At 45.0% G+C, this 25,511-nt stretch overlaps 1 protein-coding gene across 1 annotated transcript in view; it reads right to left on the reverse strand.

Annotated features, from left to right (window-relative positions):
• egf (epidermal growth factor) overlaps positions 1–25,511 on the reverse strand; it is a 231,298-nt gene that overhangs the window by 134,449 nt on the left and 71,338 nt on the right. Inside the window, 3 exon segments of the mRNA XM_070861900.1 lie at positions 10,543–10,665; positions 15,208–15,330; positions 19,136–19,231. Of these exon segments, the coding sequence (XP_070718001.1) occupies positions 10,543–10,665; positions 15,208–15,330; positions 19,136–19,231 (342 nt within the window).

Raw genomic sequence — 25,511 nt, forward strand, 5'->3', positions numbered from 1 at the left:
GGGGATAAAAGAGGTAGTGTCCAATGTGGGTTGCTCTGGGATAGTTCGTGAATCTGAGTTTGGTTTGGTCCAAGTGTTTCCGGTGGATGAGTCCATTTGAAAGTTTGACCCGAAACACCCTACTCCCCTCTTTGGCCACAACAGTGCCGGGAAGCCATTTGGGACCTTGTCCATAGTTCAACACAAATACAGGATAATTGATTTCAATTTCTCGTGACACATTTGCGCTATCATGATACGTACTTTGTTGAAGCCGCCTGTTCTCTACAGAAGAACATAAGAATTAGGAACAGGAGTAGGCCATCTAGCCCCTCGAGCCTGCTCCGCCATTCAACAAGATCATGGCTGATCTGGCTGTGGACTCAGCTCCACTTACCCGCCCACTCCCCGTAACCCTTAATTCCCTTATTGGTTAAAAATCTATCTATCTGTGATTTGAATACATTCAATGAGCTAGCCTCAACTGCTTCCTTGGGCAGAGAATTCCACAGATTCACAACCCTCTGGGAGAAGAAATTCCTTCTCAACTCGGTTTTAAATTGGCTCCCCCGTATTTTGAGGCTGTGCCCCCTAGTTCTAGTCTCCCCGACCAGTGGAAACAACCTCTCTGCCTCTATCTTGTCTATCCCTTTCATTATTTTAAATGTTTCTATAAGATCACCCCTCATCCTTCTGAACTCCAGTGAGTAAAGACCCAGTCTGCTCAATCTATCATCATAAGGTAACCCTCTCATCTCCGGAATCAGCCTAGTGAATCGTCTCTGTACCCCATCCAAAGCTAGTATATCCTTCCTTAAGTAAGGTGACCAAAACTGCACGCAGTACTCCAGGTGCAGCCTCACTAATACCCTATACAGTTGCAGCAGGACCTCCCTGCTTTTGTACTCCATCCCTCTCGCAATGAAGGCCAGCATTCCATTCGCCTTCCTGATTACCTGCTGCACCTGCAAACTAACTTTTTGGGATTCATGCACAAGGACTCCCAGGTCCCTCTGCACCGCAGCATGTTGTAATTTCTCCCCATTCAAATAATATTCCCTTTTACTGTTTTTTTTTCCAAGGTGGATGACCTCACATTTTCCGACATTCTGCCAAACCTTAGCCCATTCGCTTAACCTATCTAAATCTCTTTGCAGCCTCTCTGTGTCCTCTACACAACCCGCTTTCCCACTAACCTCTGTGTCATCTGCAAATTTTGTTACACTACACTCAGTCCCCTCTTCCAGGTCATCTATGTATATTGTAAACAGTTGTGGTCCCAGCACCGATCCCTGTGGCACACCACTAACCACCGATTTCCAACCCGAAAAGGACCCATTTATCCCGACTCTCTGCTTTCTGTTAGCCAGCCAATTCTCAATCAATGCTAATACATTTCCTCTGACTCCACGTACCTTTTGTGTATCACCTTATTGAATGCCTTTTGGAAATCTAAATACACCACATCCATCGGTACACCTCTATCCACCATGCTCGTTATATCCTCAAAGAATTCCAGTAAATTAGTTAAACATGATTTCCCCTTCATGAATCCATGTTGCATCTGCTTGATTGCACTATTGCTATCTAGATGTCCCGCTATTTCTTCCTTAATGATAGCTTCAAGCATTTTCCCCACTACAGATGTTAAACTAACCGGCCTATAGTTACCTGCCTTTTGTCTGCCCCCTTTTTTAAACAGAGGCGTTACATTAGCTGCTTTCCAATCCGCTGGTACCTCCCCAGAGTCCAGAGAATTTTGGTAGATTATAACGAATGCATCTGCTATAACTTCCGCCATCTCTTTTAATACCCTGGGATGCATTTCATCCGGACCAGGGGACTTGTCTACCTTGAGTCCCATTACCCTATCCAGCACTACCTCCATAGTGATAGTGATTATCTCAAGGTCCTCCCTTCCCTCATTCCCGTGACCAGCCATTTTTGGCATGGTTTTTGTGTCTTCCACTGTGAAGACCGAAGCAAAATAATTGTTTAAGGTCTCAGCCTGTTCATGTCGATCAGGGTGGACTAACGGGAGCCTTGTCTTCAGTGCCCTTTTTTTGAGGAGTTCAGCAGGTGAAATCCCAGTGACCGAGTAGGGTCTCGTGCGGTAGCTAAGCAGGATGCGGGATAGGCGAGTCTGCAGTGAGCCTTCAGTTACCCTCTTCAAGCTCTGCTTGATGGTTTGCACTGCTCTCTCTGCCTGACCATTGGATGCTGGTTTTAACGGGGCAGATGTAACATGTTTGATCCCATTCTGGGTCATGAACTCTTTGAACTCGGCACTGGTGGTCCGTTGTCGCTCACAAAGACATCAGGCAGGCCATGCATGGCAAACATGGCCCGCAGGCTTTCAGTGGTGGCAGCAGACGTGCTTGCTGACATTATCTCACATTCAATCCATTTGGAGTACGCATCTACAACCACTAGGAACATTTTACCCAAAAACGGACCTGCATAGTTGACATGGACCCTGGACCATGGTTTGGAGGGCCAAGGCCATAAACTTAGTGGTGCCTCCCTGGCTGCATTGTTTAACTGTGAGCATATGTTACATTTGTGCATGCAGGACTCTTAGGTCCGCATCGATACCGGGCCACCACACTTGGGATCTGGCTATCGCTTCCATCATTACAATGCCGAGGTGGGTGCTGTGGAGGTCACTGATGAAAGTGTCCTTGCCCTTCTTGGGGACCACTACCCGATTACCCCACAGAAGGCAGTCTGCTTGTGTAACATTTCATCTTTGCGCCGCTGGTATGGCTTTATCTCTTCCTGCATTTCCACTGGGACACTGGACCAGCTCCCGTGAAGCACACAATTTTTTATTCGGGACAGCAAGGCTCGTCCAGGTTCTAATCTATCAGGCTGTGATGGGTGATTGCTCACTCTCGAATGCTTCCATTACCATGACTAAATCTGCGGGCTGCGCCATTTCCACCCCCCGTGGTGGGCAATGGCAGCCTACTGAGAGCATCGGTACAGTTTTCTGTGCCTGGCCTGTGGCAGATGGCATAGTTGTATGCAGACAATGTGAGTGCCCATCTCTGGATGCAGGCCAATGCATTCGTATTTATCCCCTTTCGGAAAAAAGGGATATCAGTGGCTTATGGTCAGTTTCCAATTCAAATTTGAGCCCAAACAGGTATTGATGCATTTTCTTTAAACACACGTCAACGCTTCTTTTTCAATCATGCTGTAGGGTCTCTCAGCCTTCGACAGACTTCTTAATGCATAAGCAACCGGTTGCAATTTCCCAGATTCATTAGCTTGTTGCAATACACACCTGACCCCATATGACGACGCATCACATGCTAGTACCAAACGCTTAAATGGATCATACAACACGGCAATTTGTTTGAGCATAACAATTTTCTCACTTTTACAAAGGCATTTTCTTGGCTTTTACCCCATACCCATTTGTCTCCTTTACGCAGTAAGGCGTGCAGTGGTTCTAACAGTGTGTTGAGACCTGGTAAGAAGTTACAAGAGTAGTTCAGGAGTCCTAGAAATGACCGCAGCTCCGCCACGTTCTGTGGCCTCGGTGCGTTCTCAATTGCCTCCGTCTTTGAATCGGTGCGCCTGATGCCATCCGCCACGATTCTTCTCCCCAGGAACTCCACCTCAGGCACCAGGAAAACACACTTTGAGCGTTTTAACCTGAGCCCCACGCAATTGAGTCGACTAAGAACCTCCTCCAGGTTCTGCAGATGCTCAACTGTGTCCCGACCTGTGACCACGATGTTGTCCCGGAAGACCACCGTTCACTGGACCGGCTTCACTAAGCTGTCCATGTTTCTCTGGAATATCGCCGCGGCTGATGGAATCCCAAACGGGCATCTGTTGTAAATGAAGAGACCTTTATGCGTGTTGATGCAGGTGAGGCCCGTCGATGATTTCTCGAGCTCCTGCGTCATGTAGGCCGAGGTCAAGTCCAGCTTCGTGAACGTCTTTCCTCCTGCCAGCGTCGCAAAAAGGTAGTCAGCCTTTGGTAGTGGGTATTGATCCTGCAGTGAGAAACGATTGATAGTTACTTTGTAATCACCACAGATTCTGACGGTGCCGTCTCTCTTGAGGACTGGGACAATCAGACTGGCCCACTCGTTGAATTCGATCGGCGAAATGATGCCCTCTCGTTGCAGCCTGTCCAGCTCAATCTCCACCCTGTCTCTCATCATGTACGGTACTGCTCTCTCCTTGTGATGGATGGGTCACGCCCCCGGAATTAGATGGATCTGCACTTTTGCTCCTTGGAACATCCCAATGCCTGGTTCGAACAGCGAGGGGAACTTGTTTAACACCTGGGCACACGAAGTGTCGTCAGCAGACGAGAGCACTCGGACGTCGTCCCAGTTCCAGCGTATCTTTCCCAGCCAGCTCCTGCCAAGCAGCGTGGGACCATCGCCCGGTACCACCCAGAGTGGTAGCTTGTGCACCGCTCCATCGTAGGAGACCTTTACAGTAGCACTGCCGTTTACGGGAATCAGTTCCTTTGTGTAAGTTCTCAGTTTAGTGCGAATGGGAGTCAGGACTGGCCTTGAGGCCTTGCTGCACCACAATTTATCAAAAGCTTTTTTGCTCATAATGGATTGGCTCGCGCCCGTGTCCAGCTCCATTGACAGCGGGAGTCCATTTAATTCAACCTTCAGCTTTATCGGGGACACTTTGTGGTAAATGTGTGCCCCCCATATACCTCTGCCTCCTCAATCTGAGGCTCTGGTTTGTCGTGATCCGCCATGGATCTGTCCTCCTCTGCAATATGGTGTTTTGCAGGATTAACAGGATTAGCAGCTCACCTGCACATTCGTTGGAGATGTCCCATTGTTCCACAGCCCTTGCAAACGTACTCTTTGAAGCAGCATGAATGGAAACGATGATCACCCCCACAGCGCCAACAAGGTGTTAATGGCCTTGTATTCATCACCCTTGATGGTGGACTCTGAGACATCTGCGGACGTGCAGCTGTGGGCATGTGGGGCCTGCCCTATACGTTGCGATTTGAAAACAATATCACTTTGTTCACAGTATTTGTAGCAGCATTGTGTGCTCAGAGATTTGCTTTGTATTGTCACTGGTGGCAATGAATGCCTGGGCTATCGCTATGGCTTTACTCAAGGTTGGTGTCTCTACAGTCAAAAGTTTGCAAAGTATCACTTCATGGCCAATGCCAAGTACGAAGAAGTCCCTGAGCATGTGCTCCAAATGTCCTTCAAATTCGCAATGTCCTGCAAGGCGTCTCAGCTCGGCGACATAGCTCGCCACTTCCTGGCCTTCAAACATTTTAGGTGTAAAACCAGTACCTCGCCATCAGAACGCTTTCCTTCGGGTTCAGATGCTCCCGGACCAGTGTGCACAAATCATCGCACGATTTCTCTGTGGGTTTCGCTGGAATAAACAGATTTTTCATGAGGCCATACATTGGTGCCCCGCAGACAGTGAGGAGAATTGCCCTTCATTTGGCAGCGTTCGCTTCTCCTTCCAGCTCGTTGGCCACAAAGTATTGATCGAGTTGCTCCACAAAGGTTTCCCAATCATCTTCCTCCGGAAATTTCTCCAGGATGCCCACTGTTCTCTGCATCATTGGATTCATCATCTGTATCTCGTCACCAGTTGTTATGAATGAATAAAGAGTCTGACGAGATACTGTGAGCTCAAAGTAAAGTGTGACCTTAGTCTTTTGTTGCAGGTCTCCAGAGTGGCTCTCCAAGCTGTGAGGCCTCCTTAAGTACCAGTGCTCCCAAGGGATTTTGCGATCCTTTGGGACTTCATGGGATGGGCTCTCTGATGGCTACACAAGGGTATGTGCAGGTTTACACATATATAACACAATCCATTTAAGAGTCCACTGCTACATCTTTCCTAGAGAGGGTCCAGCGAAATCTATGTGGACCCTGGACCATGGTTTGGAGAGCCACGACCACAGACTCAGTGGGGCCTCCCTTGGTGCATTGCTCAACTGTGAGCAAGTGCTACATTGGTGTACGCATGCTCCAATTCCGAGTCAATGCCAGGCCACCAAACATGCGACCTGGCGATAGCCTTCAGCATGACTATGCCTGGTGAGTACTGTGAAGGTCGCGTATAAATGTTTCCCTGCCTTTTTTTGGCAAAATTACATGATTCCCCCTTAGGAGACTGTCTGAATAGATGGACAGTTCATCCTTGTGTCATTGGAACGGCTTAATTTTGTCTTGCATTTCCCCTAAACACGCCAACTAGCTCCCATTGAGGATGCAGCTTTTTACTAGTGATAGCACCGGGTCCTGGCTACTCCAGGTCCTGATCTGGCGAGCTGTGATGGGTGACCCCTCGCTCTCAAAAGCAAGTCTGCGGGTTGCGCCATTTCCACCCCGGTAATGGTAACTGACTGAGGGCATCCGCACAGTTCTCAGTGCCTGGTCTGTGGTGGATTACATAATCATACACAGATAACAATAGGGCCCATCTTTGGATGCGGGATGAAGCATTGGTGTTAATACCTTTGCTTTCTGAGAACAACGAAATGAGCAGCTTATGGTCGGTTTCGAGCTCGAACCGGAGTCCAAATAGGTATTGGTGAATTTTGTTAACCCCGTATACGCATGCTAATACTTTTTTCTCAAACATATTGTAGACTCTTTCAGTCTTGATAAGCTTCCGGACGCATATACAACCGGTTGCAGTTTGCCTGACCCATTGACTTGCTGTAACACAGAACCGACCCCGTACAAAGATGTATCACAAGCTAGTACTAAATGTTTACACGGGTCATACAATACAAGTAACTTGTTAGAATATAGCAGGTTTCTGACCTTGTTAAAGGCTGTCTCTTGAGATTTACCCCAAACCCAGTCGTCACCCTTGCGTAGCAATAAATGCAAGGGTTCCAGCAAAGCGCTCAACCCCGGTAGAATGTTCCCAAAATAGTTGAGGAGTCCCAGGAACGAATGTAGCTCCATCACATTCTGTGGTCTGGGTGCATTCTTGATGGACTCCGTCTTGGAGTCCGTGGGTCCGATGCCATCCGCCACAATCTTTCTCCCCGGAAATTCGCCAGGAAAACACACTTGGAGCGTTTCAGCCTGAGTCCCACTCTGTCCAGTCGCCTGAGAACCTCTTCCAGGTTGTGCAAGTGTTTGGTGGTGTTTCGGCCAGTGATCAAGATGTCATCTTGAAACACTATGGTGCATGGAACAGATTTCAGCAGACTCTCCATGTTCCTCTGGAAGATGGCCGCAGGTGTATCTGTGGTATATGAACAGTCCCTGTGCGTGTTGATGCACATCAATTTTTAAGAAGGTTAAGCCAGCTCCTGTCATATAAGCAGAGGTTAGATCCAGCTTGGTGAATGACTTCCTCCCTGCAAGCATTGCAAACAGGTCATCCGCTTTTAGTCGTAGGTACTGGTCCTGTAACGAGACTCGGTTGATCGTTACCTTGTAGTCCCCGCAGATTCTGACTGTCCCATCGCTTTTCAACACCGGAACAATTGGACTGGCCCACTTGTTGAACTCGACTGGCGATATGATCCCCTCTTGTTGAAGTCTGTCCAGCTCGATCTCGACTTTCTCTCGCATCATGTACGGAACCTTGTAATGAACGGGTCGTGCATCAGGGACTAGATGGATCTGCACTTTGGCTCCTGTGAAGTTGCCGATGCTTGGCTTGAATAACAACGGGAATTTGTTTAGCACTTGGGCGCACGAGGCGTCATCCACTGAAGACAGCGCTTTGATGTCATCCCAGTTCCATCGGATCTTTCCTAGTCAGCTTCTGCCGAACAGCGTTGGGCCATCGCCTGGTACAATCCATAGTGGTAAATCATACACAGCTCCATCGTACAATACCTTCACTGCCGCACTGCCAATGACTGGTATGAGCTCTTTGGTGTAAATGCGCAGCTTGGTGTGGACCGGACTTCGTTTTGGCCTTTGTGCCTTGTTGCCCCACAGTTTGCAAAAGCCTTCTGGCTTCTAATTGACTGACTCTCCTCCGTGGCCAATTCTAAGGAAACTGGAATGCCGTTTAATTTGACTTTTAACATTATCGGAGGGCTTTTGGTGGTGAAGGTGTGTACCCCATACACTTCCTCTTCAGCCTCGGGTTGAGTTGCCTCTCTTACTTGTTCAGCGTGATCCGCACTGGATCAGTCATCTTCTGCCAACTCTGCCACGTGGTGAGTCGCAGCACGTCTGCACATTCACTGGAGGTGCCCCATTGTTCCACAGCCCTTGCACACGTAGCGCTTGAATCGACATTGATGGGCTCAATGATTCGCCCCGCAGCGCCAACATGGTGCTAATGGATTCGCATTCACGCCCCACAGCGGACTCTGAGTCCTCCTAAGTCTGGCCTCTGCGGGCGGTAAGGCCCTGCCATGTTCTGCCTGCTGAAGGCATTATTTTATGAACAGTACTTGCCGGTGAGTTTCGATGCCGCATGATATCTGTTTCGTGTTATCGTTTGTGGACATGAAAGTCTGGACTATCGTGATGGCCTTGCTCAGATCTAGGGATTCGGCAGACAGCAGTTTGCGAAGAATGACCTCGTGGCCGATTGCAAACGTGAAAAAGTCCCGCAACACTTTCCACAAAAATCCAGCAAATTCGCACGGTCCCGCAAGGCGTTTTAGGTTGGCGACATAGCTCGCCACGTACTGGCCCTCAGAGCGGTGGTGCGTATAAAAGCGGTATCTGGCCATTAAGATGCTCTCCTTCAGCTTAAGGTGTTCCCGAACCAGCGTGCACAACTCTGCATATGTCTTGTCCATTGGTTTCGTCTGTGCTAGCAGATTTTTGATGAGGCCATATATCGTGGACCCACAAACAATGAGGAGAATCGACCTGCGCTTGACCGCAGTTTCTTCCTTTTCCAGCTTGTTGGCCACGAAGTACTGGTCAAGATGCTCAACGAAGGCTTCCCAATCATCACCCTCAACAAATCTCTCAAGAATACCAACGGCAGCCATAATCGCATGAAAGTTCGTGATCTGTTACTTGTCACCAATTTTTATGTTCAGAATAACTCCACAAGACTGTACATCTTAAGCTCAAACTGTTGTGACCTTGGTCTCTTTATTGTAACTCCAGAGTGAGGAAGCAGCATGGTAGACTGCCTTTTATACCTGCTTGCCCAGGGTATGCAGGTGACCCTTGGGTTTCCCACAGGTGCGCTCCCTGGTGGCATGTCTTACACATTGGTAATGTTTACATACATAACACTTCCCACAAATGGAGCAGATGAACGGCCTCTCCCCAGTGTGAACTCGCTGGTGTGTCACACATGTATCTCACACACACACGCGCCACACATACATGGACCCCACACACACATGGACCCGACACGCACACACGCCACACACACACACACCACACACACACGCACCCCACACACACGGACAGTCCCTTCATTCTGAATTTAAGAATTTTTATCACTTCCAGAAGAAAAAGACATGAAACTCTAAAGAAGTAACTAACCCACTAATCAAAGTATGATGTCTTTTATTTTACTAGCCAAGGACAGCTACACTTACAATTGCAGAACACTAGATAATAGATGTCTTCACAAAGCTAACTACATTTTCACTTTCTGTAAGTTGCACGACAAGACTGGATCAAATTACACATTGCAAGGTTGTCGACAGCAGGTAGAATCAAATTATACACCACAGACAAACTGTTAGGTCTGTCTTGTCCTTGTCCTCCAAGGAGACCAATCAGAAATCTGGTCCAATCCACTAGTGTTGCAAATAAACATTGCCATCTTTCTTTCCCTCTCTTTATTTCTCTTTGTGTACTTGTTTTGACACTAAATTTACCCACTCTAATTTATACTTCTTTCTTAGTCCTTGCACTGTTTATTTCACAATCCTTCTGTCTGATTGATTATGGAGATACACAGTTGCTTTCCCTGTTCATTCAGATGGCCTGTTTGTCTTGCTGTGACATTATCAGCTCGCACTTTCAGTAACTCGCCACACAAAATATTTAAAAACCTAAAAGTTCTGAATGTTTTATCTGTTGACTGCGAATGAGTGGAGAATCTATTATCATGGCTCAGTAGCATTCTCAGCTTTGACTTGATCTGTATAGACAGTGCTATGGAGGAAGCATTGGAGCACCCCAAAAATATTTTGACAAGTACTTTATAATTGGTGTATAAGCAAAGTGGGTCCGTAGCTCCCACAATTTAACTCTCCTCCATTCCTGACAAATGTCCTTACTCCATGCTGGATTTATCAAAAGGGAACTTCTTGTGCTGATTAATTGCCTCATTAGCTTTGTACTTAATACTTCAGGAGCACCAGTGCAGATGTATTCTGATTAACTAATCAGTTGTGCATGCATTGCAATTAATCCAAACTCTGTGACTCACAGAGTCAAAATAATTAATCTCCATTAAATTCTGCAGAAACTATTGCAAAATATATTACATCAATCTAATATGCGTTTCACTTTCATAGAGCAATGTCTAGGCCTTAATGGTGTTAACACTTATTGATAATCAAACACACAGGGATTTTTTTTTCCATTTAACTTAATAGGGCAATTTTTAAATACATTTTGCATTCTCCCATTATACCTGAACATGTTTTTCCATCAGATCCTAAAACAGATCCTGGGGGACAGATACAGGTTGGCCCTTCAGATGTCTGGATGCATTCATGGCCGCATTCAATGTAATTTTCCAAACACGGAATAGGATCTGGCGAATAAAGAAAATGCAATAGTAATGAAATTAGCATTATCTGAGTATTATTAATTTTGTTCTTGTGCAATACAATGGCTGGATTTTGCTCATTATAACTGCTGGAATTTGAGTGGTATTTGGGGTGAAAATCAGCTGGGGAACCATCTCCATGCTACTTCAAGGATTTTCCAATGGAAATGCCAGTGGACATTAAATATGTTCGGGTGTATACAAAGGGGGATATAATGACGGAGTGAGAGCGTTGACATTTTTTTCTCCATTTTTATTTACTACTTTTACTACAAGACAGAGATTGATAGATTTTTGTTAGGAAAGGGTATCAAGGACTATGGAGCAAAGACATGGCGTTCAGCCATGATCTAACTGATTGACGGAACAGGCTTCTGTGGCTGAATAGCCCACTCCTGTTACTATGTTCCAATGGTGCTCAAGATTTTGCAACCATTACAATTAATAACAGGTTATTAATTCATAAGGAAAACTTAGCTAAAGAATTTTTCTTAAATGTTGCATGCATATTAATTTCTATAACCCAATGTGGAGTTATTGGATTGTCCTTCTGTTTTACATGATCCAGACCATGATCTAATGAGTAGCATTGTGGCTTTAGAAAGCATCCTACACCAACAATAGCTTTCTGTGAGCCTTTAAAAAAAGAAATCACAAAATTTATACATTACCATCACTCCAGTCTCGTAATTTACTTTTGAGATTTCATTAATAGTAATGGTTTATAAAACTGTAATACACAACATTTTCTTGGGATAATGAACATCTACTAGGTCTTTAATTGTGTGGTTTTAACCTTGTTTTTATTTAGCACACTGTAATAAAACAATTTATAATCTTTGATACCTCTGTGTGCTGAGAAGGTTTGTGTTTTATCAGTTCTTGCCATTAAATGATTTTACTTTTATACAATATGAAATCAGGTCGCAGTTCAATATCCACCACAACAAATTCCCCATTAAATAGCTGCTGTCATTCTTTAATATTTGTATCCATTAAAAAACAATATACTTCAGTTTGAATAATTATGACTTGTTATTGAACCATTAACATGTTGAAAATAACATGGTACAGTGTATAGATTGTCAATAGAAATAGGAAGAAACAGCTAATTAAAACAATTGAATTAGTCACTGTTATGGTGATGTTTCACCTTGGGATATTTTCCTACATTAAAGGTGCGCTATAAATGCATAGAAACATAGAAACATAGAAAATAGGTGCAGTAGTAGGCCATTTGGCCCTTCGGTCCTGCACCGCCTTTCAACAAGATCATGGCTGATCACCCCAGCACCTCCCCCCCCCCACGCCCCCTCCACACCCCCCGACCCCCCCCAGCCGCAAGGACCACATCCAACTCCCTCCCGAACACATCTAATGAACTGGCATCAACAACTCTCTGCGGCAGGGAACCCCACAGGCCAACAACTCCCCGAGTGAAGAAGTCTCTCCCAATCCCAGCCCCAAACAGCCCACCCCCCATCCCAATGCAAGTTGTTGTTTACTCAGAGAATTATACTGACATATGATAAGTAAAATTAGAATTGCCCCTTCACTTGAACAAAGGTTAATCATTCCTGGATTGTCTACATTAAGGTACTGTAAAATTTAAAGTGGCTCCATCAGCAAAGGAAAGGCATTTAGTAGCAAAGTAATATTACAGCTTTGCTTTAGACAATGCACACCACTATTACAGACATTGCTTTTTCTTTCTAGGTTATGATTATGTCAGAAGTGATATTATATATTAACGTGTTCTTATTTAAAAGCCACGTCAAAACTACACACACCTACAATACTTGTATTTCCATCGTGCCGTTATTGTCGCAAAACATCCCAATATCCGGTTGGGGTGGAATGTAGAATTTTTTAGTATAAGGGGTGTCGCAGTTGTGTGGGACGGACTGGTTGGGCTGAGTTCTCTTTACCTTTCCGCCATTGTTCATCGTTCATAAGTTTATATATAACCTTCAGGGCTACTGACCGAGAGCTGTGTGGCTCTTGGTCGGCCGGTGCGGAATTGATGGGCCGAAATGGCCTCCTTCCGCGCTGTAAATTTCTATGTTTCTATGTTTCTTTGTGCTTCACAGTTGGTGGCTAGACACAAGCAAAAATAGGAGGCAGACTAGATGTGGCTGAAGAGGTAGTTTTTGAGGAGGCTTTTGAATATCGGGTGAGATGTAGAAAGATGAAGGATTTTAGAGTGGGCAGTTCCAGTGTATGGAAACAAGATGTCTGAAAAATCTGCCATTGATGGTAGAGCAAAAACATAGAAACATAGAAACATAAAAAATAAGAGCAGTAGTAGGCCATTCGGCTCTTCGAGTCTGCACCGCCGTTCAATATGATCATGGCTGATCCTCTATCTTAACACCATATTCCCGCTTTTTCCCCATACCCCTTGATGCCTTTTGTTTCTAGAAATCTATCTATCTCCCTCTTAAATATATTCAGTGACTTGGCCTCCACAGCCTTCTGTGGCAGAGAATTCCACAGGTTCACCACCCTCTGAGTGAAAGAATGTCTCCTCATCTCGGTCCTAAATTTCCTACCCCATATCCTGAGACTGTGAACCCTTGTTCTAGACTTCCCAGCCAGGGGAAACATCCTCCCCGCATTCAGTCTATCCAACCCAGTCAGAATGTTATAGGTTTCAATGAGATCTCCTCTCATTCTTCTAAACTCTCGTGAATACAGGCCGAGTCGACCCAATCTCTCCTCATACGACAGTCCTGCCAGCCCAGGAATCAGTCTGGTGAACCTTCGCTGCACTCCCTCTATGGCAAGTATATCCTTCCTTAGGTAAGGAGACCAAAACCGCACACAATACTCCAGGTGCGGTCTCACCAAGGCCCTGTATAACTGTAGTAAGACATCCTTGCTCGTGTACTCAAATCCTCTTGCAATGAAGGCCAACATCCCATTGGTCTTCCTAACTGCTTGCTGCACCTGCATGCTTGCTTTCAATGACTGGTGTACAAGGACAAGGAGACCAAGTTTGGGTCTGTGGATGGTACAGGTAAAGATGAAGGGCTGGGAAAAATCATAAAGATAGGGATGGGGGAGGTTGAAGAGGGATTCGAAGAGGAGAACCAAAACTTTGAATCATTGCACAGGGTAACGGCCAGCCAATGCAGGCCAGCCAGGATTGGGGTGATAGGCGAATGGGATCTAGTGTGGAATAGAATGCAGGTAGAAGAGCTCTGGGGAGTTGGAGTTTATGAAGGATGGAGCTTAGGAGGCCAGCCAAGCGGGTATTAAAAAAGTCGTGGGGAGGTGACAAAGGCAAGGGTGAGAATTTCAGCAGCATTGGGAGTGAGGTAAGCACTGAGACAGGGCAATGTATTGGAGGTGGAAGTTGGTGGTCTTGGTGATGGACTGGGAATAGGATTTAAAGCTTGGTTCCAGATTCAGCCGGATACTGAGACTGTGCACCATCAGACTAAATTTCAGCTATTTGTCAGAGAAGGGAATGGGATTTGGGGTCTAGGTTGCAGAGTTTCTGCTTTGGATCGAACTGAAGGCTTTGGACTCGCCAATGTGGTAGTAGAGAATGGTATACACAGCTGGATGCTTTTCTTCTCAATTATGAGGCAGCAACTTAAATTATATTTACAAACAAGTCACAGATGCAAAATACTATACCTCTCCCAAAGAAAATGTGAGAGAAAAACCAAACCAGATGCTGATGCAATGAAAATTATGATGAAACAATCCTATTGTACGCAATTGCTGAAGTGTGGTGTTGGAGAGATGGTGGGTTGGATGTCATAAAAGATTAGTTTGTTTTGCTTCTCATTTATGTCTAAAGGCAAAGTTTAAGGGCCTGCAAATCTGCGGGCTGACATCCCATTAAAAGTGTCAGCATGCACCTGCCGGGAACTTTCGTCATTGACCCTACCAATGTATGTGAGATCAGGGTTGCATTCCCAAATTTACATATTTCTGATTGTGCCACAATGGGTGCATCTGAGGCACCTGCAATAGTGGGGAGAGAGAAATAGAAGCTAAAGCCTGCCACTATGAAATACTTTGAAAGCCTCAGGCCCAGCAGCCTCAGGCCCAGGGCCCATAAGTCCCCATCTAAAGGGAGACAATTTCTGTCCTCAACTTCATTTTCTCTTTGGAGGTCTAGGCTAACATCCAGACTGAGGTGAGCCTCACTTCCACCAGTCGGTAGGCTGATATATCTCTCCTCTCACTCAGCCGACTGACACCCAGCAGATCCCAGGCAATAAACCTGCACAAATGACTTTTCTTTCAGAGAAAAAAAACTGCTCTGATGATATTTTACACCACTTAAAAAAACAATTTTGTCAAATGTTAAGAGATCTTCATACAGATTAAGTTCATTAATCTCAGTACTTAATATCAGTCTTTTACATTGGAAATTCTGGAAAACAAAATTTGGTTAATTGCTACAAAGGGAGATCTAGGATACTGGAGGTATAGGTTTTGATGGGCTGAATGGTCTTGTCCCTGACTTTTCTTACATTTTCATGAAAAAGTACTTTCACAAATTCTTACCATGACAGGTTTTCATGTCAGGCAGTAGTACAAATCCTTCCGGACAGTAACAGTAATAAGAGCCTGGAGCGTTCTCACAGCCCAGAGTGCACCCATGGTTCCAAAAGGCACATTCATTGACATCTGAGTATAACAGAGATACATATATCAGAAATAGGAAATAGGAAATTGCATGATGATTTTATTTGGAACCAGTTAAAACACAAAAATATTACTGTTCTGGGGCATGGGGAATTCAAGGCTATGCAGAAGGAGCGGGAAAGTGGGAGTAATTCGATAACTTTCAAAGAGCCAGCTCAAGAACAATGAGACAAATGGCATCTTTTTGTGCTATATGATCCTAGGTTGGGCAGTGAAGTGGCAGGAGGTCTCACCGCCTGAATTTTACCTCATTCTTTACTGATATCCCACTCGATTTAAATGGGATCGCTGAAGAGAAACTATCCCAATGTGTCACTGGAAGGAGCACTACATGACCATCTTTGGAGCTGGCTTGATGGAGGTAATCACATTCCATTTAAAAGCTCCAAGGAATAAAATAATTGTGTGCACATTTCAAATGTTTCAAGTGAGAGTTGCCTGTGTTGGTTATTGGTACTCTTGGTGGGACAGTTCTGCTGATTCCAAAATACTTTCCCACAGATGTATCAGAATTCTAAATACTGTTGCCATTACTAAGAAAAAAAACTAAAACGTTTTTCCAAAATTTTAGATCTTACAATCTTTATACAAATAATAAATCCCTTTACAGATAAATATTAGATGTACCCACATAAATACATATGTTTTCTTTACCCATTGTAGGTAGATGAATGAGGGAATATAATGGGAGATTTTCTGTTTTGCCATTCCTGACACATGCTCGTAGCCCATATCAGGGAATTGCATAACCTCAGCTTGTGACTTCCTTTTCAATAAAATGAATAGATGGAGAATCTTGTCTGGGCATACATAATTTCCTGATATATGCCCCCAACATTTGGAGCACTGAAGCAAAATATCTCCCCCCTATTATATATCGGGTATGGTAGCATCATCATAGGCAGTCCCTCGAAACGAGGATGACTTCCTTCCACGCCAAAAAAAGGATGAGTTCATAGGTGTTTCAATGAAGGACCTAATATTCCAGGTCCTGAACTGCATCCTGAAGGGTGGAAGATGCCTGTGCGTGGATTTTTTTAACGTGGGGTGACCGTTGCACACCAGCCACCACACAGGCTTGACAGAGCTAGGTCTTGGTCCAGTGGCAAGGGTTAACCAAGATGACTGGAGACCTGCTCTGCTGTATGGACCTAGTGCGCAGACATATCGCAGTCTAGGCTGGCCCATGCTGCTCCTGGGCCCTCGCCTCTTCTGGGCCCCGAACTCACGCCTCTCCTGGGCGCCAATCACAGCATGAGTACAGCAACTGTGAATAGCTCCCGCAGGGTCCTAATGCCCATCCTGTGAGCTGTAACAAATAAATAGCATATGAACACAACATATTTCCCCCCTTTTTAAAACCACAGTCTATATACAGACTGTGATAGCCAGGTCATGTTCTGATATGCTGAGACCGGCGTGGAGCTTACGGTGTTTGCTATAGGTTTTGGTTGGGAAACAGAACGTGGCCTCTGTCCCATCCTGCTGGTCTCTTCATCTAGGTTTGGCTGGGGTTTTGAGAATGTCCAGTAGCCAGCGAAGGTGCAGCATATGCTCATGAAGTGGGGCCTCCCAGAGGTCATAATCACTGACAATGGTAGCATAGTGGTTATGTCACTGAACTAGTAATCCAGAAGCCTAGACAAATGATCCGGAGGCGTGAATTCAAATCCCATTAAATTCAGTTAATTAAATAAATCTGGAGTAAAATCTAGTATCAGTAATGGTGAGCATGAAACTACCGGATTGTTGTAAAAACCCATCTTGTTCACTAAGGTCCTTTAGAGAAGGAAACCTGCCATCCTTACCTGGTTTGGCCCATATGTGACTCCAGACCCACAGCAATGTGGTTGACTCTTAACTGCTCTCTGAAATGACCTGACAAGCCACTCAGTTGTATAAGGCAGCTCACCACCACCTTCTCGAGGGCAATTAGGGATGGGCAATAAATGCTGGCTTTGCCAATGACGCCCACATCCCGTGAATGAATAAAAAATATATACATAACACATAAAAATTAGCATGCAACGAATGTGTATATGTCAACATAGAATCATAGAAATTACAGTACAGAAGGAGGGCATTTGATCCATCATGTTGATAGCCAATGTTAGCTCTTCAGCTGGAGCAATTTACTGAAGTGCCATCCAAAGCATGCAAACAGTATATAGCACAGAACATACATGCACATGAAGACAACATGCATGCAACAAACACACACAACCAGCAAGCCCAATGAAATTCTGTTTATAACTGAATTTGAAAAAGGGATAAGTGAGTTACATACGTTTTATGATTTATTTCATAATTGTTAATTTTTTTATGTATTTATTATGTTAGAAATGTTCATCTTTAGGTGGAGTGGGTGGGAATCAACAAACGCTCAAAGGATTTAGAAAGAAAATTTAGGCATGTGATTGTTTCATTTTTTTGTAAATAGGAATTTTTCCAGTGATGTTAAGAAATAAGTCTTTAAATGTTCTTTGGTTGCTTTTTAGTGAATGTAAAATTTGAGATAATCCGCCTGCTTTGTGTCTTATCAAAGTGTCATCCCATGGATATCTCACCCTATTACCATATTGCCCTACTGACATTTGCCAGATTGAAACTTTTAATTAAATAGATTTCATAGAATCATAGAATCATAGAAATGTACAGCACAGAAGGAGTCTATTTCGGCCCATCATGCCGGCCGACAAATCCAGCCTAATCCCACTTTCCAGCTCTTGGTCCGTAGTCTTGTAGATTACGACACTTCAAGCATTTGTCAAAGTATTTTTAAATGTGGTGAGGGTTTCTGCCTCTACTGCCCTTTGATCAATATTACTCAATCACTGGGAATTTCATCAGGATTTCTCCCATCCCGTTGTTGTAACATTGGTGGAAGTTCAGCAGAAACCCCATATTTGAGCATAAATAGGGTTTCCACCGAAGTTAGGGTGTTAGAACAGGCAAAACCTCAAGGAAATTCCCAGTGAATGATTTTAAAAAGTATTAGCAGATTGTGCCTTGAAGTAAAGGGATATGCATTTTCTTCCAAGATTCTTAATAGAATCATCTCTTGAACACAGAAAGGCCACCTGTGGGAAGGAATGAAAAATGTGTGGCTTAAAGTGGATGGATGAACCAATCCATGTCACTCGTGTGCATCACCTCATGATGATTCAAGAACCAGGAGCTCTACTGACAGAGGCATGGCAACAGGAGGTTAAAAATTCTACTTCTGCACTCCCAGAAAATCTTAGGCTGTGAGTACAGTTTCACAATGTGTAATCCTGGCACATGCTGAGAACACAGTAGTGGAATTTTTACTCCAGCTTCCTTGCCTGATCCCTCATGGAGGGTGGGACAAGGAGACACAATGATGGAAGAAAAAGTAGCAGAACCTGGGAAAGGGAAGAAAATCCATTTTAAAAATGCGAGAAACTAATGACTGCTAAAAATAGCATTCCCTTTTTAAAAGTAATTTCAAGTTAATGTCGGGTGAATTTCCATGGGGATTCACTCATTCCTTCACCATCATTTCACAGGAAGATATGCAGAAACCCTGGAGAAATGGTGCATAGACATATTCCAGGTGAAGGACTACTGTGCAGAATACCATCAAATCCAGAAGCACTGAGTATGTGATGTCAAGATTACATTTTAAAAGCCTGTAGATTGGAGGAGGAAGGTAAACCTGAGAGTTAAGAAGTTCAGAGGTTTGAGATTAGGTGAAAGAGTAAACTAGCATAGGAGGTACTGCAATGAGTTTTTTCATCATATACTTTAATAGTGTGAAGTTTACCTTCACATGATTTTTGATCATCACTGAGAACGTAGCCATCTTTACACTCACAGCGGTTTTCTTCTCGGTTTTTCTTGCAAATACTCCTAGTATTTTCTGCAGAAATATATAATAGAAGTATGGAAACAGCAATGTTGGAAATATTCGAATAACTCTAGTATAACCTCCTGCAGTAATTCCACCTCTCCTTTGAATAAAGCCCAGGAAATGGGAATTGAGATCTTCGGGCCAAATTTCCGAATATGTGCTCCTTGTATAGAGCCTTACTACCCTCTGGGATTGCATATCAAAAAATTGCGGAAATGATCCCCTAAATTTTCCAACCATTAAAATTAATGAGTGGAAAATCCTGAGACTCGCATGGGCAAGGCTGCAGACCAAGAAAGAGCATTTAGTAAAACAGCCCCCTTGTCTCCTCGAAAGATATTACAGGTTGCAAATCCAAGGGTTGTGGAATACAGCATTATTTTTATTGTAATAACTTTTCACCTCAATCTACTTACAGATGCACTATGGAATCTCACAAATTTGCCACTTTCAGACAATGCTACAGACGTGCTTAAATTCCTGCAATGTACTAGATCAGTCAGATACTGATTCCCCAATCGGTGCTCCCAGTGAGTTTCTCAAGAAACACTGGTTGGGAACAGCTTGATTTTTCTGTCAATTAATTTAAATGGATGGAAAGCCAAGCCCTGTATTGCAGCAATTTCCATTTGCAACCAGATTCAAGAAACCTGGTTAGATGCATTGACTCAATCTCTATGTAACTGGGACCAGACGTCAACTGAGAGGTGGTAAACAGCCTTAAATAGCGACCCCTCCTTTTATGTAATTCCTGCAGCAGGACCTCTCCACTGTGCCATTGTGGATAATTAATCTATATTTTGTCACCATTGTAATGTTTCTTTTTCTGATGACTTGCAGCCCTTTAATAGCTGCTCCCAATACCAGATTTTGCAATCTGCAGCCTAGTGTGTTGCAGACCAAACTATCTTTGGTTTGACTATAGCTCAGACACATGACAGGGTTGGTCTTACATCACAAAGCAATATAGCATGCCCTGGTATGGACATAAATGTTCCTGCACTTTGGTCTACAACAAACCTCACCCATATGCCTCCATGTTAGTTGGGGTCCCAGAGGCCCATACCATAGAGTGTCCCAGCCATATGCTTTTGCTCAAGGCTCACTCAAGCTGTCATTCTTGACAATAAATTTGAACAAAATGATCTGATTCTGTGGTTCTCAAAGTTTATTCACTGGACCCCAGAAAGCTTCCAACCTCTTATTTCTCTCCAGTTGAGAATATTGGTGGTGGTAAGTCTGCAACGTGTTTCTCTCTCTCTTCATTCATTCCTGTTTTCACTCTGCTGCTTCCATTCTGCTTTGCTCTCTTTCTCTTCTTTCACTGTCCTGTGCTCTCTTTCTCCACTTCTCTCTCCTACTTCACTTCTGTTTTTTTTCTCTCTCTCCCATGCCTCATTTCTGTTCCTCCCTCTCCTTCACTTATATTTCTCTTCTGACATTGCTTTTCTCTCTCTCCCTTCCCCCCCCACCCTTCCTTCTCTACTCTCTACTTCTCTCTCTTTCATTCTTGCTATCCTCTGTTACTTCTTGTATGCGTTTCTCTCATTCCCCACCCTTTGCTCCTAATTCTTATTCTCTCCTTCACTTTCATCACTTTTAAACTGCTCCACTTTTATCCCACTCTGTCATGTCCCTTATTTTATTCTCTCTCCCTCGCATTCATCGTTCTCTCTCCTCTTCTCATTTTCATCATTTTCTCCCTTTCCTTCATTTCATATTGCAGAGGAGGTCAACAGCAGAGATGCTGTCAGGAGGACTTGGGTGCCATGCTGGAAATGTTTCAATTATCTCAATAGATCAGGAAAGATGAGTGCAAAGCTACACTCAACCTCATCCTGCTGTACCACTCATCACATCCCCATCACTCTGCCTTCCCAACCCTACTCCTGCACATCATTACTCACACCAACATATCGTGCATGTCCACCCATCCCTCTCTCATTATCTACATTATCACATCACCATCTGACTAACCACTCCAACACTCACCCTCATCCTAATGCAATCATACCAACTAACAACACACAAGGAGGCCATTTGGCAATGGCACCCCACTCCATAATAGTTACCCACTAATGATGTAACCCATCTATTCCTGACACTTATTTCATCACTATTATTCAACCTTCTCTTCTTTCCCTCCTTGCAGGAGAAGACAGCCCACAATACGATGGAGAGCGAGAGAACTGGCCACCTTAACGGAGGAAGTCGCCCTGGATGTCTCCGGATTCGCAAAGCAGCTGGAGGTGGGAGACAGAGAGGGGGACATCTCAGCAACCTGCTGACAGAATTACATCTCATACAGCCACATGGCCTACAGCAGTTACTCATGGGGACTGATCTCAGTGAATGTTCATCAGATGCATAATGATATTCTTAATATGGCATATCTAACTCATCTCTTTACTCTCCCACAGGTCCATCAAGAGCACCCCCCACCCCCACTCTCCAGGAGGAAGAGAAAGACGACTCCTTAGAGGAACCCCCAGCCTCTGAGGATGCAGTGTCACCAGGCACTCCCAGCAGCAGCAGATACTCACACCTCAGTGGATGCCCGCAAGATAGAGTAGTGTTGTCACCTGGTGTCTCACAAGTCACAAGTGAGCAAGAGGAGATGGTGGAGATAGGGACAGCAGTGGAGACTCCTCGCCGGAAAGCGGAGGACACTCTCAGCTCTGCTCAACTACATACAGGCGCTGAGCCTTGGGGGCCATCCAGAAAGAGGGAAAACTTGGAGGTGAAAGAAGAAGTGCAGGAGTCGTGAAGGGTTTTGTGCCCATAATGTCTGCAACTATACAGAGAATAGAGGAGTCCATCTCCAACATGAGCACCACCGTGTTGCAGGCAATGGTAACTGTAGGCTCCTCCATGGATAGGTTGGCCACCTGCATGGAGCAGCCAATGCACCACTCACAGGAGCATATGCTATCGATGGAGACTGAATGGCAGAGGCTCATAACCCTCCTCTTTAGGAGGGATGTCAACATAGACTTGGGTCCTCATGGCCCCACTGCTGTGCAGCAAGGGGCTCTCTAGCTCCTTTCTAGCAGGGAAGTGTGGGTGGCCAATGAGATGGATGATGGTGAGAGGGGATATGGTAGTGCGGGCTCCTCTCAGAGTGCTCCCATTTCTCCCTTTTTGCCCCTCCCCACCCTCAGTCAGACCCCCACATGGCTTCTCGGATCGTGATGGCCAAGTCTGCCCCTGCACAGTCACAGGAAGAGCAGACTTTGGCAGGGCCATCACAGGCTCCAAAACCAGAGGATGTCCACCACGAGTGTCTATGCAGTCACAGCAGGGAAGTGAACAGGCTGCCTCTACCTCTGCTGAAACTACAGGGGTAGCACCCCATAGAAGCACGTGTAAGAGAAAGATGAAAAACAAGTAGATGTACAAAGGTGTTTTATTCAATGTTTGTGTAAAGTTTTCGCTACTGTGATGTCACAAAAAAGATATTTATTTTCACCACTTTCCGGTCATGGACAAATTTGTGTGTAACTTTGGAAGTGGCTTAGTGAGTTGGAGTGAATGGTAAGACATAACATTATCTCCAGCAATGCTGGTCAGTGTGAAAAGAATGGCTTGCTCATTGTAGGGATGCTTTATGGTGCTGTCTTTATGGTGTTGTTGTTGGGTGGTGGGTACCTGGCACAGCTCATGGTAGCCAGATATGTCAAGGCATCTGAAGCACATTTTCAGCATGCTTATTGTCTGCTCTATGACATATCTGGTGGAAATGTGGATTTCATTATATCTCTCCTGGGCCTCAGTACTTGGCCTCTTCATGGATGTCATGAGCTGCATCTTCAGTGGATAGCCCTTGTCAGCCAGAAGGTCTGTTTGGAGCAGAAAAGAGCTGAGGGAGGGTGGACTGGCACAGCATGAAAGAATCATAGCAGCTTCCAGGGAATTTAATGCACATTTCCATGATGATCTTCCTATGGTTGTAGACGAGCTGTACATTGAAGGTGTGGAAGCTCTTGCAGTTGGTAAAGACTCCTGGGTGATGATGGGGTGCCCTGATGGTCACGTGTGCAATCAATGATGCCCTGCACCCACGGGAAGCTAGCCAGAGCCTCAAAGCCGAGCGCAAGCTCAGTAACACTGGCTCATCAGTGGCAAAGTTGATATAATTGGCTGACTTGTGAAACAGGGCACCGGTAACAGTTATGATGCATCTGTGGGCGGCCAACTGTGAAATGCGCAAATGTCTGCTGCAGATCCCTGGAAGAAGCCTGAGGCAAAGAAGTTGAGGGCAATGGTGACTTCGACAGCCACTGGTAAGGCATGTCCACCCGGTCCTCTGGACCACAGGTCTTGTTCCAGCAATCAGCAAATGTCCTTCCTTACTATTGCGTTAATCACCTCTTTAACCAGCAATGCTACCCCACCTCCTTTACTTTTCTGTCTATCCTTCCTGAATATTGAATAGCCTGGATGTTGAGTTCCCAGCCTTGGTCACCCTGGAGCCATATCTCCGTAATCCCAAATACATCATATCCGTTAACAGCTATCTGCGCAGTTAATTCTTCCATCTTATTACAAATGCCCCTCGCATTGAAACACAGAGCCTTCAGGCTTGTTTTTTTAATACACTTTGTCCTTTTAGAATTATCCTGTAATGTGGCCCTTTTTGATTTTTGCCTTTGATTTCTCTGCCCGCCACCTTTCCTTATCTCCTTTCTACCTTTTGCTTCTGCCCCCATTTTACTTCCCTCTGTCTCCCTGCATAGATTCCCATCCCCCTGCCATATTAGTTTATACCATCCCCAACAGCACTAGCAAACACTCCCCCTAGGACATTGGTTCCGGTCCTGCCCAGGTGCAGACCGTCTGGTTTGTACTGGTCCCACCTCCCCCAGAACCGGTTCCAATGTCCCAGGAATTTGAATCCCTCCCTCTTGCACCATTCCTCAAGCCACATATTCATCTTAACTATCCTGCTATTTCTTCTCTGACTAGCATGGTAGCAATCCTGAGATTACTACCTTTGAGGTCCTACTTTTTAATTTAACTCCTAGCTCCCTAAATTTAGCTTGTAGGATCTCATCCCGTTTTTTACCTATATCGTTGGTACCTACATGCACCATGACAACTGGATGTTCACCCTCCCCCTCCTCAATGGCCTGCAGCCACTCCGAGACATCCCTGAGGCAACATACCATTCGAGAGTCTCGATTGCAGCCGCAGAAATGCCTATCTATTCCCCTTACAATAGAATCCCCTACCACTATGGCGCTCCCACTTTTTTTCTTGCCCTCCTGTGCAGTAGAGCCACCCATTCACACAGCCAGATTTTGTATCATCTGCAAACTTTTTTATCATATCCCCTACATTCAAGTCTATGGGCTAGATTTTACACTTTTGTGCTTATCACCCAAAAATGGCCATTATTTCCGGTGTGGGTGGCAAAAAAGGGTTTTCAGATTGTCGGTTTCTTGCCCATTCTCAAAGCACCTAGTTTCCATTTTTTTAAATGGGCGTTACCGTGAGCAATATCAAATGGACGGCTGCGTTAAATTTTTTTGACCTTCTGTTGTGAAGTGTCGCCATCCTTAGCAACGGCATGGCAATGCTCGATTCCCGCAATTCAGGAGGTCAAGGGTCATCATGACATGTGCAGAAGAGGTGTCACAGAGAGAGGGAGCTCAGAGGGACTGAAGGCATGACTGGGTGTGGTGTGTCTGCTTTGGGAGGAAGGAGGGAGCCTTTAGAGCTTCACAGCAAGTAGGGAAACAAAAATTAGTGGCTACCAGCCACATATTTGCCCGAATTTGGCCTATAATGGAGGGAGAGGAGGAGGCATCACAGCACGCTGTGAGACTGACACTGGAGAGAGCAGTGAGGTGGGAGAGGAGCACATTGGAGGGCGCAAAAGAGCCAAGAGGTTCTCGGATGAGGCAAATGCCTCCCTCCTGCAGGAGGGTGTGGAAAGCCAACCCCAAAGGCCTACGAGTAGATTTGGACCGAGATAGCAGAGGTGGTCTCATCGGCGACCAATGAACTTTGTGAGGGCAACCAATGCCGCAAACAATGGAACGACCTTGTGGGATCCGCAAGAGTAAGTATTACATTGATTGACATGTACTTATGTATTTATATGATTCGTAACAGTCATGAGTGACTATCAACAGATGTGTGGTCTTTCACTTTCACCGGGAATGTTTTACTTAAAGCCTGCAGTCACTGTGCACGACTTTACATCAAGAATGATAAGTTTCATAATAATCATGATTACATCTGTCGGTTATGTGTTGTATCAGTCTCTGTGACAGTACCTAGCAAT

Source organism: Pristiophorus japonicus, chromosome 2, assembly GCF_044704955.1.
Source record: "Pristiophorus japonicus isolate sPriJap1 chromosome 2, sPriJap1.hap1, whole genome shotgun sequence".
Taxonomy (NCBI): domain Eukaryota; kingdom Metazoa; phylum Chordata; class Chondrichthyes; family Pristiophoridae; genus Pristiophorus; species Pristiophorus japonicus.